Below are 22983 nucleotides of genomic sequence, written 5' to 3' on the forward strand. Positions count from 1 at the left end.
GCTTACAAAATTCGATGTCTACATCTTTATATAGGTAGGTAAGTGTTAAATTATAATTGTTTTAATGTGATGAAAAATGGACATAATATAATAGTATTAAACGATAGTAAAATTTATTAGTAACAAAGTATACACAATCAATAATTAATTAATATGTATAATCAATAATAAATTAACTAATAAGATTGTGTGGACGGCCGAATTTTAGGTGTTGTTTGAGTATTCGGCGTATATTTAGATTGAAGTGTAGTAAACCTGTTGATTTAAGTAGGGAATTATGGAATTTTTCAGCTCAAGCACTTATGTGGCATTGAGTTTTTTAATTTGTGCAAAATTTTATTTTGTATGAAATAAGGTGTATTGAGGATTATTTTTTGTAGGTACTATATTTTGAATTGTTAACTCAATAATATGCTCAAAAAAAAAAAAAAAAATTACCAATATACACAACTATATTTTATTCTTTGTAACTATATTGCCTCTAAAATTATTCTATTATTCCAATATTATTTAGACATTTGTAATCAATATTTTTTTTTCACTACCTAATGACTCTGACATTCAATAAATAATTGCTTGTTATTATTATACTTATATAAAACAGACTAGCCATGTTAAATGTAACAAATAACAATATTGTAAGATACGTGTGATAAAATATAGTTTATTTGTTTTTTTACGGTCATTAGCAAAAAGAAATTCAAGTTCAACGCATATTTGAGAAAAATGTTAGTTACTCTGAAGTTCGATCACAATAAAAAGTTTAAAAAAACAAAAGTACTGTTAAAATTGTTTGAAGGGAATACTTTTTCGTGTTATTGATAATTAAAAATTATCAAAGTCCAAATCACCGAGAGTTTACTGTTAAAAAGCATAAAGCAATTTACATTGTATATACAATAAGTATCAAATGATTGTTTTATTTGGTGATTATTAAATTCTATTATTAAATATAACTGAAAAAGATGTCTTCACATGAAACTTTGCCCAAGAATACCTAATTCCTAAACTGGTAATTTGTTTGGGTCGCTATTTCAATTTATAGGATGATATTTTCAGCGTTATTTCTAAATTAATATGAATATTTAATACAATTTAAGAGAAAGCTATAAGTTAATATTAAAACTGTTCAATTAAAATGTAGGTATAGTAGTATATAAATATTATAGAATGTATCCGTAATAACGGCACCATTATATCTCTTCACTTTCAAGTTTTCAACTAAATCTTTACTGCCACAGCTAACTTCGCAGATGATAAAATCATTCTGATTATCCACATTGATCCTGATATAGCGTCACATATGATTCAACCCCATTTAAATCTATTAGAAATCTAGTAAAAAGACTAGGAAATCAAAATAAACCAATCAAAGTCAATACATTGCATATTCATGCTCAGGCATAAATACTGCCCTACCATCGGGCCTGAACAGCATACCACTTACAACGGCTCAGAATATCCGTCATATATTACAATAACTTACAATAACTTGATCGCCGTTTAATATCGGCACCTCACTTTCTAAATAATAGACTCCATCAATTTAGCTTTCTCCTTACCTCAAAACACAAAATATTAATCTATAAAATCTTCTTAAAACCAACTTAGAACTGTAGGATCCAGTTCTGGGCTCAGCTAAGCCCTCTAACATAAATAGTATTCAAACTTTCCAGTCAAAGTGCCTCCGACAAATCACTAAAGTTCCATATTATATCTCCAATTACACATTTCATACTGATCTTTCTATCCCTCTTGTCTCCAAAGTCGCCAACACTCTTTATAAAAGATTCAATGCTCGCCTCCAAAACTACCACAATCCACTCGTAAAGGAACTAGCTACCTCTCAATATCACTGGTGACCCTGAGAGGTGTCTAAAATGTAATTAGTGTCGGGACCTATAAACTAAATGAAAACCAACACATCTGCAACGAAATGCCTTCATTCAGGTCTCTTCAGTCTTCATTTTTTATATATATTAAAGTAATTAAATTATTTTATAATACTCACACTTAATTGTAAAAATGTATTTATAGATTGTGTAAAAAAAATAAAAAATAATATACATTTGAAGTTAGAATAAATTATGAAAAAAGTAAGCTGTTTTGTGTTTAGAAATTCATAAAAACTTTGGTTTTTTCATCTAAGTTTTGAGAATTTAATACAAGATTCCTCATAAGTAATTCATAATGAAACCTTAAAATCTAAAAATTATATAAAGGCAATTATTTTTTATAGAGATTTCAAGTTTAAATTTTGATGAAATTATTTATTTAAACGATGTTAATTATTTTGTTATAATTTAAAATTATCATGCAATATTTATGGTAACTTGAAACTTTTACGTACTTATATTATAATTTATATCATTATGAATTTAACTATATGCAATGATATTTTTGATTTATTTTAAGATATAATCTATTTATATTTTATACTATAAATCTATTTTTATTATATTATGGTATTTACAGAAATATATTATTAAGTTCAGACTGTTCAAAGTGATATAAGTTACTATAATATGGTATAAATATAGATTATTAAAATAATTAAATTTTAATAATATAATAAATGCAATAGCGACCTACCGTACTATTAAAAGTAAAATGAATTACTTTAATAGCAATATATATATATAAAACAAAAATAAAACATGAAATATACTTAACGATAATAGGCTGATAGACTGTCTCCGCTCACAATTGTTTTTCAAATACAATGATATATCATTGAATTCAAATTTAATACATCCATAATACGCACTATCATAACATTTTTGTAGTAACTCAAAAATTGTCGATTTTGAGTTATATATGTTTTATAATGGTAAAAATGTCGTTCTTTACGATGCACTACCGTATTATCATGTATCTACAGTTTAAAACCACTTAAATCAGAAAAAAGTGGTAATGCATTAAGGAAAATAGTTGGTAGCTATAAATAGAATAGTGTGGTATCTCAGAATAATACACTATTGCAGTATTGCTACTAATATAAACTTAAATAGATAGTTAGTGCAGTACTGTATTTTTTCGAAATAATTCACTACTGAACTGTGAATTAAAATTGTTTTTTTAGCTTAGTTTTTAAGTTTATTTTTAGTTTAGGTTCATACCCTTTTTACTTCTTACAATAGTAAGTATTAAGTACCTATATAAAATTCAATATTAAAGTTATTAATTTCATTAAGAATGGAAATATTTCAGATTAAAAATACATTACTGTATTAACTCAAAAATAAGTTAAGTTAATATTTTTTTTAAACTTGATACAATAAATATATACGTAAACGTTAAGACAATTTGAATCCAAAATTTGATGACGATACGCGGAATACATAATGTCTTGCAATTATTTTAAAATGCTATCAAATCAAAAAACTCGTTTTTCTCAAAACATGGTTTTTTTTAGTTGCAACACTAATGTTCTGATAGTGCGAATAGTGTCCCGATCGACACTTAATATTATATATCAGAGCGGTATCCAATCCACTTGCTTATCTTTTTTCCCCTGAATTTCAATAAAACATTTTCACTTGGTTAAAAATGTTAAAGCTAGGTACAAGGTTTCTCATAAGTTTCTATTAATAGAAGTAACAATTTTTTTACGGGAAGTTAAATTAAATTTGTATGAATGTTTGGAATTTAAAATAGTACAAATTGTATATTCATCCATAAAATAACTATGTCTCCTCAAACGATTTTTGTTATTTTGTTGTAATTCAAAATTGAATAACTGTAGATACTTTTATTATTATGATCAAATATTTTTTATATTATTAATGTCTGTAATGGTATAATTTTTAAAATATTTTGACTCTTTTTGAGCTATTTGAAAATATTTGAAATTATTTTTTGTACAAATATCGATAAAAAATGCATCACTGGTAAAAATGCTCGAAAGTTTAAGATTTCACATAAATTAGTCTTCTATCCGTATAAAAAATATTAAGAATATAATATGGGCACATTTTTTTTTTATATGCAAGTTAAAATTTTATAAAAATACAATTTTTCTCATAAGTAGGAAATTAATATTGGAACCGTAAAATCTAAAAAAATTCAAAATTAATTATTTTAAACATATTAAGTTCAAGTTTAGAGGAAATTACATAATATTTGAATGATGAATAATGATGCTAATTATTTTATTATAATTCATAAACATTATTCATGTCGATTTAAAACTTTTACGTATTTTATGAATTTTATCATATGCAATGACATTTTCAAAATATGTAGATTAATTTTATGATATTATCTATTTATAACACGAAATTTTTCACGTTAATATACAGTAGGGTAGTATTAATTCTTAAGTTAATAATATAATATGGTATAAATAAGTACCATTATAATAATTAAAAACTATGATAAATGAAATCGATATATTTTGGAATAAATGAAATCAGCCTCTTGTAGTATCAATAGTAAAAATATTTTCTTTTGCATACCAGTTTTTTGGCTTATTTTTAAGCTTATCATTATTTTCTATAATAATATAATATCTTCCTCATGTACTAAAACTATAATATTATTATTTTCTAACCTTATACACACCTGCCGATCTCTTCTTGCTTCTCTTACTACTTTTTCTTAAACTATATTGATTAAAATAGCTATGTCACCTTGCTTATAGTCATTAATCCTACTGTAGCTACGTATAAAATTAAATATAATATTACTATCAGAGCTTTTCTACATTCTTTCAGTATTTTTTCATTTGTTATATAATATATTTGAACATGGGCGTGATTAAAGGAGAAATTAGAGGGATATATCCCGCTCCCAGAGCCTTATTTTACTAATTATTTTCAATACTTAGAATTTACTAGTATATAATGTTATTAATTATCGTGTTCTTAATAGAGTTTAAGAGTTTTTTTTTTTTTGAAGTAATAAAGTTTTCTTCTAAAAAAAATTCATCCCCCTCCTCCAAAGGCAAATTTCTAATCACGCTACTGTATTTGACTTACTAACTGATTATTTTTATAATTATTAATTAGCTAGATCATAAGCTCCAGCCTCTATCTTCGATGTTGAAAGCCAATAGTGTTCATTTTAATTTATTTAAATGTTATACCGGTCGAAAAATTTAAAATGTAGTATATTTAAAGATAGTAGATTTATTTTGATTCTCATTATTAAATTGATGTGATTGTAAATTTGTACGATCCTTAGTATAAGTTACAATTTTACTAAACATGTTAGTTGTACTCCTGTAGCACATATTTTATAAAATTTCATTTAAATATCAATATTGACGGTATAGTGTGATATTTATAAAAAGTATTTATTTTGAAACCATATATTTTTTAATATTCTGCTTGGTACAATAAAAATTATTTTTGTTCGTCTATTTTTTAATGGTTATAACTTATAAGAGATGTGTTATTTGATATTTTAACTGAATACGTTAACTAGTAAATAGCATTTAGTTTTTAATCTATTGTTATAACTTATAAATATGTACTTTATATTATATATAAAATTGAAGTAAACATATAGTCTGAACTGTATTTTCTATCAATATTTTAGCTAGCACTCTATTTTTTACTACGAAACGTTGAATTTCTACTTTCATTCGTGTAATATAATATGTTAGTACCTACTTAAATGTATCGATATAATCATATATACAAACTATGCAGATATACTGAACAACTTAATACAATTTTTTACTTTAAGTAACCTTATATATACCTATTCATAGTTATATAAACACGTTAAAGCAATATTATGTTTTGGTTTTACTTGAGGTTTAAGGGGTTAAGCTGAAGTCATAACTCGTAATATGTATATTTTTTGTACTTACCATTATCATTTCTAAAGCGTTATATGTAGTATTGAAAGCATTTTAATGTTTAAGAGTGATTTATTTGTTAAAAATATAATATATAATTATAACATTTACTTACATTAAATACATTTTATTTAATATTGCTTGTTTATTAATTTTTTTTCCGATCACATCAAATGTATCAATTAAAATATACGTAATATAAATTATATTTGCAGACAATTATCGAGAAATCATTACATATTATACTTAATTAAATTACCTAATATAGTTATTAGGTATGATATGATTTAAGTGGTTATAATTGATGTATATTAAACTAAAACAATTATTTAAATTTATAAAATTATATATATCCATATTCAATTACAAAACTAGATTTATTTGGTCATCAAGGATAAACATGTTTTTATATAATACATACTATGTATTCTTGTATTTAGTACATTGGGAATTTAATAAATATGGGTAAATTTTGAATGACAAATTAATATTTAAAAATACTAAATAATATATTTCGTTTATGACAAATGATTCAAATTCAAAAATTAAACTAAATTTCAGCATCAAAATTAATGTACTAAATAATAATTCAAAAGAACTACCTACTCTTTGATATTTTTTAAATTGGTAATTCGGTTGTAACTTTCTTTTTGTTGTAACTTGAGAAAGTGTGAAATATAAAGTTTTTTAAGTACCTATTGTTATAAAATTGCATTAACGATAAGTTCAAAAGATAAGAAGAGAACATCTAAATAATTAATAACATGACTATTAGTTAATAATCGAGGAATAGTTTGATCTTGTACCCGATTTCTAAATTTCTTATACTCTTATACTCGTATATTCTTTCTCATATTGCATAGTTCAATCAATATTGTTGTTTAACTTTACTTCCGTCTATAACATACAGTGTACTCAAACTTTTTCTAGTTAATTAATTATTATATATCTGACCAAAGCAATATTTTTAATGTAAAAAAAGTTCGGAACATTTATTTTTTTGAAGTAAGATATCGGGTAAATGAAGAATTCAATATATATTATAATCATTACTCATTATTATGTATAGGAATTATATTATATTAAACAGATGGTTCATTAATAACTATCATGACATAAAAGTTTTAGTTTGCTTGTTGTTTATGAGGACAACTCTAATACACAATGCGTAAGTCAGCTAAATCGTGTTTACAAGATGTTGACGAGATTTGGCGTTAAAGGATTTTAATCGATTTGACATTAAATGTCTGATAACTTGTATTTGAATGTTATTTTTCGTAAAAGTATACTGGTGAAGTTTTTGATTGAAGAGTAATTATGTCAAATATGTATGTATATATATATATATTTTTTTTTTTTCATTATTTATCTCAAAAAATAAAAATATTATTGACAATTGGAAGTAGAATACAAAAACTTTTTTATTTACATTTTTACCGTAGTATACTCAGGACTGGGCAAGATACCTTAAAAAAAGTATTTAAATACAAGATAAAAAATACTATAATATTTTTTAAAGACACTAGATATAAGATACATGTATTTGAGATACGTATAAGATACAAGATACTTAATATATTTATTTATTATTATTAATTTCTTAATTTACCTTGGATACAATTTTCTCACGTTAAATTTTATCATACATCATTTATATTATATTATAGCTTATAAATGTATAATAATATGGTATGCATTGATCATTAACAATATAATTTAAAATCACATTTGTTACGTTTAAAATAATAATACTAATAATAGACAAACGAAATAATAGGTAAAAAGATTTACAGTCTATAAAAAATATATAAAATATCACTAATATAATATTATCGTAAGACACCAAAGTTGCTTTAATCTAATCTTAAAATAGTTAAAACATATCATTACTTATTGGGCAATTAGGAAAACTGATATATAAATGAAATATGAAACATATTTTTTGAATGTATCTAGTATCCTAATCATAAACAGATACTAGATATAAGTCAATAAAGTATTTAAATACCCAACAGAAGATAACTTCAAATTATGTATCTCGATACAAGATACAAGATACAATTGTACCTAAGATTTGTATCTTAAATAATAGTATCTACGATACTGCCCAGCCCTGAGTATACTGTTAGATTATTATTTTGTGTATGATAGTCTATATTTTTTCGTACTTAAAAAACGAAAAGAAAAGAAAGTATTAATATTTATTGTACCTCAATTGAAATCTTCCGAAATTCAGATATTGAAGCATCTCATTTATAATTGTTGTCTTCACTATATTATGAAGACTTAATGTATAATAAATTATTAAAATTTATAATATTTAGTATTTGTTATATATGCATACAATAAATGTATAGCTCTATACTATCAATAAATTATTTTTATAAGAAAAAATCGTCAGTGTTTATGAATAATAAATGATTACTTACTATCTAGGCATACTTACTATGTAGTATAAACATTATATTGGGTTAATAATTTTTATAAATTAAGTATATTTTTTTTTTTTTTGATACATTTAATATTGTATAGCTGTATATTTATATAGATATCTTCATATAAATCATTTAAAAACAACAGTGTAATAATTTAAAATAGTTCAAATAAATTTAAAATGGAGTGTTTGGTATTTGATTTAGACCATATATAAAAATTAAAATTGTGGTTTTCGTATGATAACACTGTCTTAAAAATAAAATATTATCATAGAACATTGTTAAAAAACAAATATAGGTATTTTCCAAAGATAAATATATTTAATACCATATTTCACGAAATATCAGAAGTAATATTTTATGTAGCAGATATATTCTGGAATAAATTCTAACAGTTCAGGGGCAAATTTATGGAGAGTGGAGGAAGAGTTCTGCAGATTTAATATTTTTTATAGTTAATTTAAAATCACGGCGTCTAAATCGTGTTTTAAACTTCATAACAGCACCATAGTCTGCAGATAACACATTTGGTCGAAAACCGTTATCATTAATTATTATAGTTACATTTAACAATCGTTTACTAATTTATAAATTATTTGAAATTATTTATTATTACAATTTATAATTTACGAGTACTTATCTAAATTATTAATATACATTAAAAAAAAATTGAATCCCTGCTCTCAATATTCTTAATATCAGTTTCAGTTTCAGTCCTGTTCACCAGTTGATTTTTCTTCTTCTAGTTTATAGTTATACTATATAAAAAAAAATTAACGAAACTACCTACATAAATACTGTCATATTTTCATTCCATAATATTATATTATGTCACTCATAATTATCCCTATTCGCTACCCTTAAATAAGCTTTAAATTTATTTTCATAACAGGTAATAGTGCAATTCATTTTAATAACGTATCTAGTGTTTTAATAAAAACGTTTAAATAATCGTTGACGATTTAATTTTAGAATCTATATTTTGAGCTTTTTTTCATAAGAAAATAATTATAATAATCATAATTAATATTTATTATTTACATATGTATTAAATAAATTTATTCAATACAATTCAGTAAATTTAAATTGACATGATATCAGATAAGTATTTGAGTGATATGCTGTCAATATATTTAGATTATTTGCTTTTTAATGTTCTCATAAATGTTTTGAGTAAAAATATATTGAAAAAAAAATTAATATATCTAAGATAATCACTAAGTATTAGCAAAAGGTTAGGCTGAACTATTTTCATTAGAATAAAATATGAATTGCTTACTTTAATTGAAAATTAACATAAATTATATTATAACAGTTTATTGATTCAAGATTCTAAAAATAGATCAATATTTAGCAAATTGAAATAAAAATAATTTAAAATGAAATGCAGACAAGATACTAATACTTCCCTTCTACACGCGTCTTAATTCGTGCACCACGTCCGCCACTCCTATACGAAAAAGTATTAACAGGCATAATAAAAAAAACACCACTGTACAATTAACCTTTTTTGCACTTCAATTTTTTTTTTATATTCAAAATTCTTAACAACACATTACTGCAGTAAAATGATTAATGGAATTTTTGACGTTGAAAATCTGACAGGAAGTCGTTTAGTCTTTTTGCATATCGTGGTGCTGATGACGACACTTAATCATCATTTCCCAAAAGAAAACCTAACAGATTTACAATTCAATGATCCGTAATGACTATCGCAAAAGATGTTGGTACACTTCTAATATTTAGATTTCGCGTGGAAAACACATCATTATGTATTTCGGATCTCTATATTGCTTAAGCATATTTTTACCATAATCCATTTTAATAAATACAAATTATACTCATTACTATTATTAATTTCGAATTATTCATATTTTAATAGTAATAATTAAATGAAAAATAAAATTAATTTGTTTTATTAATTTCGGAGTATGAATTTAGCATAATTTATATAAAAAATAATGACACAAATGTCCATAGCCTTATAAGTTATAATAATATTATAGTATTAGTCTAATATTGAACGAGCAAATTACAAATATCAACCAGAATTTAAATCTTTATATTATACTGTTAATTGTTATTGGTTGATTTTCAAAAAAGAAATATATAATCATGGTCTTATGGCTGTTTTTAATGTATCAATTTAATTTGAAATATTTTATTTTATTTAAGCTGGTAAATTTAACGGTGATAATCATTTTATTATTATCAGTTTGTAATAATAATTGATTTTAAATTTATACTCGCTAAAAATGGTTGGCATTATTATATAGTGACCTGAAACATACACAAGACATTTGTTATTTCGGAATATGTATCAAGTAGATATTAATTTAAAATAATATTATTAGTTTCATTTAATGTATAGTTTTGTTTTCATAAGTTTAATCGATCAGTATCAGCATTGTGTGTCATGTTACAATACGCCGTGATACACTTACTTGATGTTTGGATTTTTATCATAATATAAATACTCAAATGCGTATGGTGTAATTAAAAAAAGCAATTTTTGGAAAATTTAAATTCCCGTTAAAGTTGCTATAACGATTAAAAGGAAAAGGACTCATAAATAATACATTTTTTTCTATTTTGAATACAGAATGCATTTTTTATTTCTTATTAAAAAGAAAAATATTTTTCTGAATATTTCAATTTTATAAATAAAATATTGAAACAGTTGTTAATTAGTTAAAACTTTTAAGGTAATTCAAGTTAAGATAAGCGGAGCCATCACAGTATATTAAAACCGTCGAAGAAAGATTTTTAAACAATTAATAAAATGGTGTCGATAAATTTTCTTAGAGTTTAACAACACTTGACTTTATTTACTATACTTATAAATAGTGTGTTTAATCATTAATTAAATTATGAATAGAGACAATATTCTTCGCCATGGCCGGCTAGGTACTTCAGATGATTATAATTTATTAAATTCAATATTTAAATATTGGTACACTATATTTTTATTGGTGCTTGTAAAAGAGTATTACGTGCATAGATTTTAATTCGAATGAAATGAAAAGTCGTAAGTGAGATTATTAAATATATATTGTAGGTATAATGTAGTATATACTTATCGTATTAACAAATAATAGTTATAATTCAATCGATTGCGCTACCCATAGTAATTACACGATTGAATAGCGAATTGAATTATTGTTGGATGTAAGAAGTGCCAAGTGTGGTATCACCTTATTTTTATTAGCTCCAGTGTTTCATTTAATATACATAATATTAGTGTAGAACGTGACCGATAGAAATTTCCATCTAGAATCGTTAACAATGAACCTACGGCAGTAGTCCTTTTAGAGACAAACAAATGTGCTCCCACTATTATCTCAGTCACTTTGTCTCTCTTTCACACTCGATGGTAAAGTGTGCATGCGTTTTTCTCTCTCCTTCTCTCTCCTTCTCTCTCTCATTCTCGAATAACGCTTGAAAGGATCGATTAATTCTATACAAGCTGGAAATTAATGGTTTATTTGTTCCGCGTGTCGGACGGAACCCGATAGTTAAACTTTGAAACTATGGAAAGCAATACATTTAAATGTACAATGACATTCGCCAATAATTCCAATGTAAAATATAAAAATTATTGCCTACTTACGGTCTATATTACATAATATTTACCACACATATATACGCGCACATCCACAGACAACGTGTTATAAAATATAGGTACCAATTAATTGTGGGTTTTGCAAAAGTTATTTTCATTATTCTATTAACTGTATTTGTCATTTAATTTAAAAGGCTGTCTTCAAAATGATTTGGACCATTAATATTTAATTTCACAGTGCAAAATAACTTAACGAAAGTTCATAAATTTCATCTCTCTCTCTCTCTCTCTCTCTCTCTATATATATATATTTACTAGATATCTTTTAATAAAAGACTAGATTAACTTTTTGAAACTTTTGATTTCTCCATGTTCAAAAGCAATGAAGTTGAATGTTGAGGAGTAAATCAAAAGTGAAAAGTGAAAAAAATTATCTGTTGGAAACAATGTACAATGTATTCCCAAATGTAATTGAATTAATGTATCATGATAAGTAGTTTTGTTTTAGTAAGACCATAATATAATATATTATACATTCATACATGTATATAATAGGCGTGAAGTTTTTTTACGTTTAGAAGCGAAAATTAAATTTGAATAAAGTTGATAATTAAACGTACACTATGTAAAATATTTACTTTATATTGGTCGTCTGTATAATTTTTAAATATAAATAACTATAATACAATTTATTTTTTTAAATTTTATAGTTAATATTATTATATAGTCGAAAACAAATTAAGTTGCAAGTCGATATTATTTGTAATATAATATGTAATTTTATTTTTAGTATTAATTGAATATACAGTACTTTATGAATTACACATTTTACCCATTTTAGCATACATAAAATTGTTTATGATATGTTTATGTTAGGTTAGGATTTGATACTAAATTGGGGTTAGTCTATTCGTAAAACAGTGGATTAATGTAAAACACATTGTCATTATATAAACATGATTATGCAGTTACACAGTTTAATTTTAATAGCAAGTTCGCATCACCAAAATTCTATTTTTACTTTTTTTTTGTTTTACAGATAGTTAGCTAACGACTATGGTTGAACAATTGCTACAAGAACGATGTGGTCAGCAGTTATCTTCCTGCGTGCGGATGAATACCAGACTGGCTGGAGCGGAATTCGAACTAAATTGTGGAAAGAAACAAAGTTCCAGAAGATCGACGGAACAGAGAGAAAGGGGCCATGTACCAGGAATGTTCGACAGAGAGGATGTCGACTTAGATTTAGATCTCAAGTATCATCTTCAGACTTGTACGTGTTCTTGCAACCACATGGGCTTTGGCAATTATATGGATTATTATCAGGTTAGTTAATTGTTATTATAATATCATACACATAATCGCCAATCGGTATAGATTATATTATATTAATACCTTACTGTACATCGTCTACTTATATAAGCATCTAAAAGCAGTACGTATATATTCACTGTATTTTAACAATATTCATAATACAGCTTACAAAGTTACAAAACTATAGCATCACGATCTTAATTGTTTTTTTTTTAATATCTGTAAACATATATATATTCACAAATTAATTGATATGGTTATTTAATTATTCTAAAAACAGTTTGTCTTATGATAATTTTAGAAAATTACTTTGGCAATGTTTCAAAACCCAACAATAATGTTAATGTGTACTATAGTGTGTAAACACTAGTTTTTGAATGTTTAAAACACATGGACTGTGATACAATAGTGGGACAATGTTATGTTTAATAGTTTAAAACTTTTTGTATATAAACATAAGTATATGTGTATTATCATTACACAGTATTGTATGTACACATGAATAAACAATTTAGCAACATTTTTTTTTGAAAATATAAAATATCATTAGGTTGATAATTCAGTTAACAGACCAAGAGTCAAAGAGGAAAGAGATAACATCCACCATAGGTTAATTGTTTTATTTTTTTTTTTTTTTGTTAATTTTTATGAAATTTTTATTGTTCAAAGCAAATTATATATAAATAATTAACTTGTATAAAATAAATAAAACATACTTCATAGACATACATAATAAATTTAGTTTAGATAATTCGGAATTGTCTACGTGTATTGTATTTTTTTTTGTTCTGGGGTGGGATTAGCCTATTGGCCCTTTTTGGATTTTTCCAAGGTACCTAAATGAAAAGAGTTATAATATTTCAGTTCTAATAAATATTTATCGTTAGATACATAAATGTTTACACATAATATAAGTGGTAAAGAATATCAAGTGTATAATATAAAAATCCATAAAAAAAAACAAAATAGGAACGTGCTTAAAATTGTTCTTTAATAGAAATAATTAAGTTGCGTACCTACTAAAGGAATAATCAAATCACAGTGTCAACTTTATCAATATTTTAAGAAAAATGAAATATTTTAGGCAACACTGTAGACTTTCATTAAAAATCCATTTTATGGTATTAGGGTAAAGGTTTAGCGTTTAAGCACTACATATAGCTATAAATGTATATTACATATATATACATCTTTACGTTATGGGTAGCTTAGTCAGCTGAGTTCAGCTAAAGCTTATGAAAGTATAGCATGATATATAGTAACTTCATCGCACAATTAATAATGTATTCTATAATATAGGAATAGAACTGTATAGAAATTTTCAAAACTATTATTTGAACAGTAAACACGAAATATTGACATGTATTACAACTGCTTGTAGTAAATAATATCAGAAATACAGATTTTAATATAAATATTCCTCTGGATCGTACATACGTTTGAACTCTGATCATTAGACTTGGTTGGTTGATTACGAGGAAATTCGAGATAAATAATAAAAGGGATTACTTTGAAAAACTTGGGTACGTGACTGTAGTTTTAATTAATCCCCGAAAAGCTCAATGTGTCGGAAAGAGAATATTCAATTCCACCTGTCATTTTAAGATATTTGTCTTGACAGAGAAGCACCAGATATATTTTTATCTCAAATAAAAAAGTTTATTCGATTCATTAGGGAAAACACATTAGAATTGGAACATTTATGAATAAATAATTTCTATTTGGGAATAGTTGAGATTAACTGAGCTGAAATATATTTTTGCATTATCATCATTTTAATAACTTTTCGTAAGTAATATATTTACTATGGTATTATTGTAATTTAAATGTTATCATAATTCACAGAAAAAAAGATTAACATATTTTAAAGAATCTAATAAAAACAACTACCTATATGTACCAATTAAAAACATAATTTTATTTTTATATAATTTATTAACCATAAATGTTTAACACTAAATTTCTGGTTAAATTTTAATCTTGATATATAATACAGTGTGTTAATTAATTGAAAAGTCTGTAACCCTAGTTCAGGATGTAAGTCAAATATTTTAGTGCTGTTTTTTAATGTAATATTATATGTATGACTATATAATTTCCTTCCTTTTATCACGATATATAATATGTCATATATTATTACATAAAAAAAAAAAAATGCTAAAATATTTGTACATGCAGTACGGTAACAGTACTATTAGGGTTAGATTTACAATAAACTCAGTACTTCTCTATAAATTAACAAACTGTATAATGTTTATATTTAATGGAGGAAATAAATAGAATAGCTAAAATAATAATTTATACTATATATTTTTTTTTACTGTGGAATATTATTTGATGCTAAATAAATAATAAAACATATTATAAAATATAAATTACCATTATGTGTATACATATATTAGGTATCTATACCTAATGAGCTTCTAAAATTTGAACAATAATTAATAAACATGATATTTGTGTACTTTGTTTTAAGCTTAAATCGGTTCCTGCTAAAACCATTTAATGATATTTAAATAAAATTTCAGTTTCAGACTGTTTAGGAAGTGATTATTACTCTAAATAATATAATACGCATAATTTAAATTAAGAGGAAACATTAAAGCCACTTATTAATTTCTTCGTCATAAATTATATTACACTTGAAGATCTGAAACTATCCTAAAATCTCCAAAATACATAGCTTGTCTTTGTTTGTCAAGGGAATAAAATACGCGTTGTCTGCTGTGCACTTTATGACTCGTTCTAAAGTTTTATAGTAACTCAAATCGTAACTAAATAATAGTTTAGACGTTCTTTGTATAGCGGCATATATTTCCCTTTTCAACACATTTTACTTTAATTACTCACCTGCTACTTTAACTGATTACGTAAATAATCAAGTTACTATGGCAAATACAGAATTATATGATTTTTAGTGTTTCCAATAAAATACAATTGTCGTTGTCCTAAAACGGTGATATAACTTGATATGTCATAATACAAATGAACAATCTACGAACTAAAATCGTGTGCTTATGAACAAGTTTCATTTACATATTTATATAAATTCGAATAATATTGCATTATATGACAAACTAATTGTTTCCAGAGATTTAGAGCGTAACGTAGATTATATTTTGTATTAATTTCCTTTTGTATTCTTCTGAGCAATATTATTCTTCCATTGTATTATGGATGGACGTTTAATAAACCATACTGTTATATAAGACTTTTCTTTTATAAAGACACTAATAGATACTTCTTGCAAAGCTTTAAAAAATCGAACACAGGTTATAACTTATCAGCTACTATACTTTCAAGACTTCAGGTATAGTAATATAATCACAAACTTTTTATGGAATATTTCAAATTATATTAAACCTTATGAGATATAAAGTATAGTACAAAAAATCAAATGTAAAAATGCTAATCTATTATTTTTTGTGTGATATAATTTTCATGAAAAATTTTATTGTAATTTATGACGAGTGATAAGAATTACGTTTAGGAAAAATATAAATTTAATATTATGTAAGTAATTAATACTTAATAGTATTTACTTTGATTTTAGTGCTATTTTAACTATATTTAATATAAATCAAGCTGTAAGTTTCTAACTTTATAAAAAAATTTGCCTAAAGTTATAACATTAGTATTAGAATATAATTTTAATATTTTACGTGTCATAAATTATTTTCTTAATAATTCTTAATAAATTTTAATGTAATTTTAACGTACAAAAATTGATTTCAGCGTGTTCTTAAAGTAACAAATAATTATATTATTAATATATTATACAAAATAATAGTTGTTAGTTACAAACTCCTTACGATATTATATCAAATTATATTTTATTAGTATGAAAACTTCATGTTTATTTAATACAAAATACACATTACACTTTAATAATTGTCTTTAAGTATTTTATAAATAAGCAAATTTAAATTTGAAAAAAGGTATCGCACAACTGTTGAGAATTGGATTTTGGCAAAAATATAGTTATTTTCAAATACACATGGTGATAAAGTGAGTTTGATCATACAAAAACAATATCCTTTTTTAGTTTGCTTTGGTCTTGAATATTATATTATGTATAGTGGTTTAACCTTGTATCAAAAAACTGTTTATGTTGTAACTTCATACGATATACAACTACTGAACTTCCCAAGGGTTATCTTTTCATCAAATTTTTGTCAATATTGTTTAAAAATTCACTATTAAATTATTGTTTTTGTAAAAAAATCATTCAAAAATGTCGGCCCTTCGCTAACACAGCCCGAAAAGTAGATATTATCACCACTAGAACTAGAATTGGCCATACACGTCTCACATTCACACATTTCTTCTGCAACCGTTTTGCCAACACGTAGGGAAGTTGGTATTCGAGAAAACCAACATAGCTGCTATTTATAATTTTTAATACTCTATTAGACTTATAAAGCTATTGTAAGCTAATAATTCAAATTTAAATAATATGAATATATAGGTATACAATTAAAATCTTAAAAATCGTTTTTATTGTTATAGTATTATCTATTTGAAATATAACGTCTATATTAAAAGATCCATGTAAAACTGTATTGGCTTATGTCCCAAAGTAGTTTTTATTCTAAATAACAATAATAGGTAAAAAAAATTGCTTGCATTTCTATTTTTCCAATCTTTCAAATAACTGTTTTATGTAAATATTTTTATCAAGAAATTTCTTTCGTAACTACTAAGTATTTCTTTTGTAATTTAATATAAATTATTCACTTTAATTCCATACATATAACTACGATGTGTTACCAATTTAGTAGATAAGAATACTTTAATTTTTGATAAATAGTATAAAACTCTCTTTAATAATAAATGAATTATTTTATCTTATCGTAGTTTGAGATATAGTAGTATTGCTCTGTTAATAATAATACCTAATTGTAATAATATAATGTAATAATGACAAAACATAATAATGTACTATAAATAAAATGTATAAAAAAAATCATCATTTATTTTTAAATTAATTTTGTCCCCCCTCCTCTCCTCTAGAAAAACCTCCGAGGACGTCCATGGCGAGTCCTATTAAAACATTGAAATTATCACTTATCGGAAAAGCGTATAACTTTAAATTGTGTAATTTCAAGCGCGTATAATATGTAATACCTATATCATGAATTGTATAATACGTTTGCTTATGTTTTTAGTTTGGTGAATGAAATACTTTAATAAATTACTTCTATTGAACCGTAGGTAGTATAATAATGAAAAGGATCACGGATTTTATACGGTTACTAAACATACCTACATATAAATTAATTCTACTCTCGTACAGGCGCTAAATAATAAATAAACACGTACAAATATTATAAATGTATTTTTTTCCAAATTGTAACAATAATCTGGTCACGCTTGTCCTGCAGGGATGTAGTTTTAATACAGAAAACATAAATAAAAGCATGTAAAAAAAAAAAAAAAACGTTCTTTACGAGACAAGTGAACGACGTCACTTTTTTATGTCATCAAGACCTGACGACCACGTACCGGCGTAATATTTCCCCGACAGATTTTTGTTTTTGACATGTTGGGAGAAAAATACTCGGGACACGTGCATTCGTGCTTGGAATTATATAAACGATTGGAATACAAGTATATATCGTTGCGTTTTCTTTAACCAATAATAATTATAAAAATTACGCGTTTAATCATAATTATTATAAGGTACTTTCTATTTGATGTTAGAGCAGCTCAGAAATCCAATGTTAAACGGCAGATTCGATACAAAATGGTAATATTATTTTGATATCTTATTTAGATTGTATAATAAAATAAATTCGTTTCTTACAAAAAGATAATGGATACCCTATTATAGCTGTATACAATAAAAAATGAAAAGAAACATATCAATGCCTTTTGAAAGTCAAAATATGCTACAATGTCGTCGATTATGGACATATCATGTATTATATTTAACAAAAAAACCATACTATGGGACGAAATATAAATATTCTTTATTCTAATATTATAATCGCGTCATCTGCAACATCGGTTATATTGGCGGAACGGCTTGTGGCTATAACACATAACGTATATAACCATAATATTATTCAATCATAGAGTATTTATTCTAGTTGTATTCGCTTTTCTGTACATGTATAATTTATAATATATTGACTGTTTTCGAGAACTATAATTATACCGCAGAGACCCTATCTTTTGTACATTAAGTATTTTCTCTACCATAATTCGAATTTGGATTAACTACATTCACCGTTTGCCTAGAAAGTTATGTGTTCGGGTGCTTCGATGTCGAGCATTTAATGACGTTTTATTGGCTTACATTTGGTACCTATCAATTTTTATTTTTGATGTTACAAAATCTAAATCTCTGTCCGACCATTGTAATCGATGTCTTTCGTGATGGTTTTTATGATTTAAGTCTTTATGCAAAGTCAATAAAGTTTTGGACAAATAAGTGAATTTTCAAAATTAATTTTGAATTTCTTAACTCATCTACCAAAGGATTTCGTTCTAGACGGCTGTTATAGTTATTGGGAATAATCCATGTATATATCATATTCAGTGTAATTCTTTTATCAATAAACCATCGTTTTTACATACGTTACCCCAGCCCTGTCAACAAAAATTCAACATTTCTGGAAAATTGATTGAGAAGGGATTAAAAAATGTTGTTAAACAATTCACAGCAATTAATTTCTCACAAAATATTAACTCAAAAAAATTACAACATTGAGATTGGATGAAAAATGAAGGTAAACGTGTTTATGGTTTTCTCAATAAGTTTATATATTTTTGAATCACATATATAACTTATAAACGGACAATCATAAAATTAGTAATAATATGACAAAGAACATCGACGGATAATAGAATATTCTATTTACTCTAATTACTTTATCAAACTTCCCAGTTATATATTTATATATTAAAAATTAAATTCGTTTTGTAATATACAAATGGATCATAAATAAACACAAATAATAGGGAGCTAACCGCAGAGTAACTAGATATTCACTATATTTAAACTTTGATACGTACAATATTTGACCAATTTAAGATGAATCATAATCAGTGAATTATCTTATATTTGTATTGTATTATTAGTTATTACACATTATGTGAATTGTGAATGAACAATAGTTGTGTTTGGAAATTTGCAAAGCAAGGATTAAAATTTAAAATCAAATCAATTTTATAATAATATGGTATTATAAAATTATTAGTAGGTACAATACTTAAACGTAGATACAGTACATAAATTAGTATATATGTGATCTTAAATTAATTATTTAAAACTCATTTACTACTAAACTATACACAAGTAACTATTATAGTAACTGTGAATTATAATTTTAGTCTAATTCATCATCTGGTGTGAATTAAATAAAATAGTTTAATTTTGATGGCATGATGTAATTTAAATTATCAATAGAGTTGATATTTCTCATAATAATTGAAAAATAATATTTTAAGTTTCGGTTAAAAATAATTAAAACGCTAAATTACCTTTTCTTTTTAATTAAAAGTAAAAGTTGTATTTCGTTCTTAATACTTAAATTGTATTATATTAGTTTATTTATTATATATCTCATTGTAGACATTTGAATATTTTTGGAAATAATATAATGATAAAATAAAAATATTTTAGTATTAAGTTCAATTGAATAAATTAGTGTATTAAATTGTCAATAAAATATATTAACTGGACAAATATTAAATAGTAAATATGACTATATAATATGAAGTAGCTTTGTCAATTTTTAGAATATAGCACAATTATATTATATTTTGTTAAATAATAAGTACGGTCTTACATTATTACGGTATTTGTATATAATAAATAACTCGATTAGCCAGACTTCAGCCTTTGTGATATCCACATCACAAACAAAACCAAAGCGACATCATCTTGTCAACTTAACTCAATCAATCAAACATAAAAAAAATGTATTTTCTAAGAAAATTGTTTTCTGACCCCTATTATAGTCCATAAACTCAATAACGATGAAGAACTATTAAATAAATTCTAAAAATACAAAATAGACATACTTGAACTAGTTATGTTACCGAACGCATTATGATGATAAACGTAAAACTAAATAGATATTGAGATTTTTTAAAATGTCTTATATTTAAAGTATTATTAATGTACTTACGTATACTCTGTTTATATTAAACGTATGGACAGTTTTCATAATTTTAAGTGATCAGTGGATATTCATTGGTCTGAAATATAGACTTTAACTTGAAAGCAAATGAAAAAAGCATTGTTAGAAATCTATATATAAAATACAATATAATAATATAAACATAACATCCAATGGACATAAAAGTCATTAAAACGGTTATCAATGTTCAATAGCCAATAATATAAAAGCCTCGTATCTACATTTTCCATTAAAGTGTCATAAATATGTTTATTATGTTTACTATAGTTTGATGTAATAGCCGATGGTTGTATAAACATTTTTTGGCAATTATTGACATATAGCTACCTACAGCATTGATAAAAATTATTTTTTTTTATCTCAATTGGTATAGTTTATTAACATATAAAAATATGTGCTTTTATAATATGATCAAATGTTGTAGAAGATTTTTATTTTCTGTGATTATTTTTATTTTTTTAATTCAATAACCGTCCTGCTGCAGTTTTCTAGTTTCGGTATTTCATAAACCGTTAATAGGTAACTAGAAAAAAAGTTAAGATAAAAGTGTCGCTTTACTGAGATAACATAATATAAATTGTATGATTTTTATAGATCCAATCACGTTAGTTTTATTTGTTATAAAAACTTAGTAGAAAACAAAAATTATTAATTTGCATAATTGTACACACGTTTTACATAATAATGTTCGATTCACTATTATTTGAATGTTAGAAATTATTATGGATATATTATATTAAGAATGGACTGTGATTAAAAAAAAAAAATCAAATGCAAACACTAAGTGGAAGTAATGGGACTGATGCGAGTAGATCTCTTAAAGTAATATATTGATACATTTGTATTTCCGTGTAAATAATAATATACTGTAGTCATTTAAGATACTATTTATCTTTCTATGAAAACCTCTGGCATGAGTTTCTCTCTCACTCAGTGCCGTGTTCGTATGTTGTAGATAAGGGATAAGATATGAGACTTGAGTGCACACCATTATTAATATGTCTACGGGAAATACCTATATACTCGTAATGTCGAATAAATGTTTACTATTTTGTTGTATGAAATAATTCATCTCATCAACGTTACACGACATTTTAAAGTATTCGTTTTGTTCTGTATTAACTCATTAGCTATATTATAGGAATGTATACTATAGTATTATTGTGTTGTATGAAATATATAAGTTTTATTTGTATATATTAAAATACGCGTTCGTTACCTACATGGCCACATACAATAATTATTGTTCATCGAATATTTGTACATTAATCTCAAGAATATCTACCATTAAATATTATGATAATTCGTCATATTGAATTACATAAATTAATTAAACTATTTGATTAATAATAATGGCCGTACTCAGGATTCATTTATATAACTGTGTAATGTACGTATGTCTGTTTAAGGTAAAATTAATGTATACTATACTAGTTTACTTATACGATTACATCCTTGGTACATTCTGGTTGTATATAGTTCAGGACGTAGGTACTGTGATTGTAACAAACAACCTATATATATTTATTATATAGTATAGACCCACCTATACTTTTCATTTTATTAGTTTAATCATTTGGGTTTATTTTATTTATGATTTTAATGAACTTTCTACCCCGGTTTTATAGTTAAATATATTTTTGTTTTTACTAAGGATAACCCCAGAAAACTGGACAACTGGCTAGCGATAAAGTAGAAATGAAGTTTAATCATTAC

General features: G+C 24.6%; 1 protein-coding gene across 1 annotated transcript in view; it reads left to right on the forward strand.

Annotated features, from left to right (window-relative positions):
- The window catches only part of LOC113552064 (dipeptidase 1-like), a 144889-nt gene that overhangs the window by 17706 nt on the left and 104200 nt on the right, over nucleotides 1–22983 (forward strand). The window contains exon 2 of the mRNA XM_026954732.1: nucleotides 12843–13129. Within this exon, the coding sequence (XP_026810533.1) occupies nucleotides 12860–13129 (270 nt within the window). The 5' untranslated portion in view covers nucleotides 12843–12859. The remainder of the gene's footprint in view (nucleotides 1–12842; nucleotides 13130–22983) is intronic.

The sequence above is a fragment of the Rhopalosiphum maidis genome, chromosome 2 (genome assembly GCF_003676215.2).
Source record: "Rhopalosiphum maidis isolate BTI-1 chromosome 2, ASM367621v3, whole genome shotgun sequence".
NCBI classification, from domain to species: domain Eukaryota; kingdom Metazoa; phylum Arthropoda; class Insecta; order Hemiptera; family Aphididae; genus Rhopalosiphum; species Rhopalosiphum maidis.